The sequence below is a fragment of the Plectropomus leopardus genome, unplaced genomic scaffold (assembly GCF_008729295.1).
Source record: "Plectropomus leopardus isolate mb unplaced genomic scaffold, YSFRI_Pleo_2.0 unplaced_scaffold3071, whole genome shotgun sequence".
In the NCBI taxonomy this organism is placed as follows: domain Eukaryota; kingdom Metazoa; phylum Chordata; class Actinopteri; order Perciformes; family Serranidae; genus Plectropomus; species Plectropomus leopardus.
In genome coordinates this window covers 1-6,762 of record NW_024633497.1, presented here as the reverse complement: position 1 = coordinate 6,762, position 6,762 = coordinate 1, and the positions used below count along the sequence as shown (strand labels likewise).

General features: G+C 39.4%; 1 protein-coding gene across 1 annotated transcript; it reads right to left on the bottom strand.

The window, feature by feature from the left end:
• Positions 1–2,280: 2,280 nt before the first annotated feature.
• Positions 2,281–6,184, bottom strand: LOC121938658 (RNA-binding protein 20-like; the record flags this gene model as incomplete). Its single annotated transcript, XM_042481840.1, has 6 exons — positions 2,281–3,012; positions 3,105–3,226; positions 3,317–3,418; positions 3,979–4,281; positions 4,487–4,588; positions 4,723–6,184. Coding segments are annotated over 6 exons (2,166 nt in total), but the record flags the coding sequence as incomplete, so codon positions are not given.
• Between the last annotated feature and the right edge of the window lie 578 nt (positions 6,185–6,762).

Sequence of the window (6,762 nt, the reverse complement as noted above, 5' to 3'; positions counted from 1 at the left end):
TATATTAAAATATGAATAAACTGGAAACAGCTATTATCCTCTTGCTCAGATGCTCTCTGCATTAAAATGTAATATCTTCTTTGCAGCTTCCCTGCTGTTCCCACTTTACAACCTCAGAGCTCATGAACACAACAAAGTCTGAAGAACAGCTTCCAAACTCGAAAGGGGAAAATCAAAATTACGACTTCCTGAAATCACATGAACGCAGCATGATTTTCTGTCATAGGATGCGCATGAAAATAAACGTGCGCAGTTTGATAAACTCGTCACAGCAGCACATCCAGCTGCAGGCCCACCCTGCTAAACCATCAGAGACCAGCAAGAACTGGGTCAAGACCATCTGCAAACACATAAAACCAAATAAAACCAGCATAAGATGCGTTTTACCTGTTTTTTCCTGGGATTGATAAACAGGAGGAAACACCTATAAACAGGGAAACAGTCTCCAGTCCTCTGAAGCTCTCAACCGATGTTACCATGGTGATTAATGTCAAAAAAAGTGAAGATACGTGGTAATAAAAACTTAAATTCAATAATAAAATGACTAACCCTGAGCCCTGCTTCCTGTTACTGACTCACCTGAACTCACACTGACTTGTCAACTCGTTTCACCAAGTTTCCATCTTCAGAAACTCGACCCGAACTCGGAGAAGTTTGCGGACTCGGGGGTCCCAAACCCGGACAAGTTCTGACCGACTAACCGGTGTGAAGTTCGCGACAAACACGGTTCTGGCGACCGGAAATAACTTGCTGTTATCGCCACCACATCGAGAAACGTCACAGTTTTTACCTCCGCGTTAAAAACGTTGGTTTAGTCGCTTACCTCGGTACTTCTGTCACATGTTGGCGGTGCCGAAACTATGATTTTAACTCTTTTCAGGACTGTTTACGTTCGCAGGCCGGAAGTCTCAAAGTTCGACTTAGAATCTACCGACTTCCGGCTTACGTTCAAACTTTCAGAGTAAAAGCCAGAACGTTTGACGAGATCTGAGATTGCAACTTTATCAGTGCGCGCGCGCGCGTGTGTATGAATATGTGTGTGTGTGTGTGTGTGTGTGTGTAAACCAAAATCTTTCCAATTCTTCCATTTCAGTTTTGATGATAGCCTAAAGCGAGTGCACTAGAATAAACTCTAGAATAGAATAAAAATAATAATAGAATAATCTATTCAAGGGCTCTCTGCCTACAGCTTTAAAATGTTTTTTTTTTTAAATCAGAATATTGTGGAAAAGTTCATTTTCAATCATTATTTAAAAAACATGAAAATTTAAAATATTCTTGACTCATATAAACTTAAATGTTTAAAGCATTTAGCAAATTTTTAAATAGATTTTTTAAATTTTTAATTAAAAATAATAGCAAACACAACAATATCAGAATGCCTACCAGACATATCCAGGAAACAGTATTTCTCACCCAGAAATGGAGTGGGAGGAAGTAAATACTACCAACTTTTTTCATATTTATCTGTCTATCTGTCTACATATATATATGTACATATATATAAACACACACATACATACACAAGTATGTATGTATGTATTATGTATGAATGAATGATTTCTATTGACATTATACAAACAGAACAATGGAATTTAGTGAGGCAAGATTTTGCAGTTATTTTGGACTACTATTAGCAGTCATTTATTTATTATCGCTGTTGCTTTTCAACTGTGCTCTTGTTTATTTATGTATTTTTTATGACTGTTGTCCTTTAAATTGCAGTATTTTACTACTTGGCACTTTACTACTTCTGTTTTGCACCAGACTGAGTTGCTGTTGATAATTTGGTTGTATGTTTGCATTTAATGACAATCACGTTTGATGTGGAGTGGAAGGTGTTTTACGAAAAATTTACAAATGAAAATAATAAGCCAAATAAGTATAAACCACATTAAACTAAACTAAACTAAACTAAAAAAAGACACACGATGTAACACACGAGGGTTCATGTAGTTTGCAGCCAGTTCCTGTTGAGTCTAGGAAAAGACTCTAATATAAGGTCTCCTGCCTCCTGTTGCCACGTGTCTGTCTGACGACTGACTTGTTTTTTGTCAGTGGGTAACCACACGGATTATACTCCAGTGAGATTCTGGTACTCTCCAAAGCTCCTGACTTAGCCTTTTATTATAATATACAGGTGCATCTAAAAAATATATATAATAAAATAAAAAAATACTAATATCATAAAAGTTCATTTTTCTTTATCATTTCATTCAAAAAGGTCAACTTTCATATACTGTATATTCATTACATGTAAATTTGACTATTTCAAGCCTTTTTGTTTTAATTTTGATGATTATGGAAATCAGAAATCTCAAATTATTACAATATTTTCTACTGAGCTGATGTCCAAACAAAGATAAAGTAGAATTAAACAACAATTCCAAAACAAAAATAACAATAACAATTCATACGATAACAGTAAATACAATTCAAAGAATATTAGCAGTACATTAAAGAGACAATAGTACTAATAATAAAGTGAAACATGATCAAGGCAGAATAAAAGAATAAATATATCAATTAAATTATTATAAATGAAAAGACAGACTGTGTGAGTCCACAGACAGCGTCATTATTTATCCATCACTTCTGCATCTCAGCAACATCAGGACAATCTCAGATAGACTCTGACAGGCTACTGCAGCCAGTGTCATGCGAAAGTCTCACTCAAATTGAAATTATTTTTCTGTACAATGGACTCTAAGAAGGAAATTATAGTCTTTGCATTGCTTCCAACAACCATTGCACCACCCAGTGTGAATTTGCATCTATTTGCATCTTTGCACTGACTTTGTCTGTAAACTTGCAACACGAAACACTTGCAGCGCGTTCGGTGTGAACACACCTTTACTAAGACCACATTCGCTCTTTTTGGAATTGCGGTTGTGCACACTGATTTGGAAAAAGCCTGTCGTTGAAGCTGGAAATCAATCAGGAATTGAACCTTGAGGACTTTGTGTGTAACTTCTTACACACAAATTCCTGTTGAAGCTTCTGGTAATATTTCTGGAAAAAAAATAGAAAAGGGAGAACACAAACAGTGTAAGACCAACTATGTGTTTTTGTTGGTGTATTTTTGTGTATGTGTTTGTGTGTACCTGCAGGTTGTCGTGGTGTCTCTGGCTGCTGCAGTGGAGGTTCTTGGCGGTGCTCTCGTTCGGCCAGAAAACACGGCAGAGATTACAGAAATACCCTGATTTGAAGACGACAAACTCCTGACCTGAAGAGGGAAGACGTGACAGTAAAATGGGAAAAATCTGAGTCGTTTTCATATAAAGTGGAAGTGTGTTAGTGTGTGTGTGTTTCCAACCGAGAAGGTCGCTGGGTTTGACAGCGGCGGCATCACAAGGAGACTGACAACGAGATCGCTTCGCTTCACGTCTAAGCGGCTCCCTCCTCCATTTACTCGCAACTAAAAGACAAGACACAAGCAATTAATAATTTATTTAAGCCCCGACAATGATGTCACGATGTTTTCTCTATGTGCACTGCAAGCGACAGAACAGATTAAAGCAAAGATGCCAGTTTAAGTTTATTATTTTTTATAATTAAAATATATCTGCAAATACCCAATAACATGAATCCAGCATTCTTCTGGCAACTAGAAAATGCATTTCCTGTATTGCTGGAGAAAAAAGTGTACTTTGTACTTTGAGTACACGTAAGAAGCCAGAGTGCATGAAACAGCATCAAACTAGAGCTTGATCCAAAAAAAAGTGCCAGTAGAGGATCTCCATCACCCCCAAAAGAGGTCCTAGCTAAGCCCCTAATGTCCTCAAATCCCGGAAACGTCTTCAAATCCTAGAAACGTCCAATGATCGAAATAATCATTACTTGCAGCAGTATTTCATCCACTTCAGAGAAAAGTTTCGGAAAGATAAACTTGGACCGGACCAAAATACCAGCTCAGTGATTATACACAACAACTGAAGAACGAAGTTTCCCGTTTGGTGTTAAAACAGCTCTGTGTACCTTTCATGTCCGCTCTGATCCATCCTTCCCTCTCCTCCTCTCCTTGCTCCAAACATCCCTCCAGTTTCTGGCTCTCGGGGATTTCCGGATTGGGCTCCTGCCCTGCAGAGGCCACATCAACGTCAGCTTGGCTCGCTGATTCCACCTCAGTCTTCTGTATCTCTGGCTGGCCGTCGCTTGACAACGTAGACAGATGTTTGTGCGGTGATGAGCAGACATTGACCGAAGAGGGAGGCAGTGCTTCAGTGCCAACTGGTTCATTTTCTTTTACAGTCGCTTGTTTCAATCTGGTAGATTTTCTCACTGCAGCAAAACACAATGAAATGGTGAAGCAAAGAAACAAAATGGGAAACTTGTAACTGATACAATTTCATGTTTTAGAGCTTGATCAATGGAAACCAGGGAAGCCAAAAAAATAGCTGATTGATATGCATGAGTACCCAGAGATTGAATTTTGAGTAATCACACTACTGTATAAAAGATAAAAATGTATGTATTTGTGTGTTACCGGGGGTCTGTTTGGTTCTCTTGTTGGGTCGTCCTCTTGTCCTAGTTTTTACCCCTTCCTTTTCGTCTTCCACTTCGTCTACTGTCATGCTTTCTTCTAAAACTGAACAGAAAAAAACTCTACTCTTGGCTTACAACATTGAAATAACTTTGACTGATTGTGGCTTTTATGACACTGATTAACAAAAAATGTGTAGTATACCTCCAAGTACATACATATACATATGTATAACATACCTGTATCATCATTGTGTTTGCGTTTGGTGCATCTCGAGGTTTTCTCCGTTTCACCACCACTGCCTCCTCCTCTGCTGCTGCTCCGGTTCCTCTGCATCTTCTGTGCTGTGAGATGCTGATCATCAACCATCTCGTCCTCCACAGAGTCAAGAACGTGATCGTCTTTATCGGCCACTTTTTCAGTTGCGTTATTGTCACCCTTCTTCACTGATGCACTTTCAGATGTTTTAACTTCTTTCTTTGGTCTTCCCCTTTGTCCTTTTCTTCTTGAAGCAGGCTGATCATCCTTGACAGCGGCTTCCTCCGCGGAGTCCAATAACTTATTCGTAGCACCCTCCTCTTTTACAACACTGTCACTCCTCTTTGACAGCGTGCTCCCCTTTGAAGGAGTTTTCTCCTCCTTCTTTGATGCTTTTTCCATGTTTTGCTTTCTGGCAGGGGTTTGCCTCAATGCTGGCATGTCCTCCCTTTTTGTTCTCTCATTGGAGGTATCTTTCTTCGCTGTTATTTCCCTTTTTCCTCCGGTAGATCTTGTTGTGACGGTTGGTTTATCGTTGGCAGTGTCATCCTTATTCTTTCCTCTTGCGCTCCTTCTTCTACCAAAACTTTCTGCTATGGCAGCATCTTGAACCAGTTCTCCTTCAACAGAATCTACTTGCCTTCTTGTGTTTCCTTTTCTCTTCATACCAGGCTCTGACGCAGTCTTTGTAGTCGTTTGTTGATCTTCTAAAGAATCAATTACCTGAGATTTGTCTTCGTCCTTTGGCCTTGTGTCTTCTTCTCCCTTGTCCGTCGGTTCTTGTTCACTATGTGTATCTACACTATATGTCTCTTGACCTTTACCCTCCGAATCAGATTTGGCACCTGTCGAAGTTGCATCTTCCTCAGAAAGTTGCTTTACTGTGAAACCATCGTCTTGGACCAGGTGACTGTACGGTTGACCTGTAGCTGCTTGGTCTTTGGTAACACCGTCTAAAACTTGTAAGGAACTGTTCATTTCACTGGACTCATCTGGGCTGGCTCTGTCTTTATGGTCAACACTGTCCAAGACCTGAAAGCTTTCCTTGTTCAAAGTGTGGCCTTCCTCAGGTCCAGTTCGTTGAGCTTCGCAGCTGTTGTCTTGGTCGTGCATCTGTTGATCTGTTTGATGATCAACAGAGACAGAGGACGAGGGTTTTGTTGGGCATTTGTTGGGCTCAGAGCAAGGAGAACTCGAGCTTTTTGATGACTTAGGTGAGTTTTTAGAGTCTCTTGGAGACCTTGTTGAGGTCTGTCTGCCAGAGGACGACACAATGGAGCTTAACCTCCCTCCTCTTGCTCTGGAGGACTGCTCGGAGGAGGACGAGCTATGAGGCTCAGGGCTTGTGTCTCCCGCTTTATCACATTGTTCCTCAAAGACAACTGAGTCATCCTTGTTGAGGTCTGATGAAACATTTTCATCTGTAGAATAATGATCCTGACCCTGGATGGAGAACAAAAAATGAATTCAAACAGTTATCAAACAGTGAACCAGTTAACTTATTGTTCAGTATGAATAAATAAAATAAAATAAATAAAACAAACTTAACACACTCATTTATTGCATACTGTTTTTTTAATTTACAAGGACTGGTGAAAAGGCCTGAAATAAATATTGTTTTGAAAAAAAAGAAAAGGATATCAGGGTTAAAGAGTCTTAAAATGTTAACATAAGACACAGAGAAGGACTAGGAGGTTTCTGGGGATATAAATCCCAGCAGTTTACCGTGTGTGAGCTTGTGTTGCAGGGTTGCTAAAGAAAACATCAAGAAATATCTTAAACAGATTTTGAGGATTAAAAGCATGAACAATTATAACCACACTCCTCAAAATTTCAAACTCCCTGGTAACAAGGTAACATGTTTTTGGAAACTGTTTTTCTCGTGTTAACAGTCTCATAAACAATTAATCAAAAATTGATGCACTATACACCGCCCCCTGTGGGCAACTTCTGTGGGAAACAATTGCTTTCATGAATTAGATGTTGAGTTTATCACTATTTTACTGGCTTTTGATTCTTCA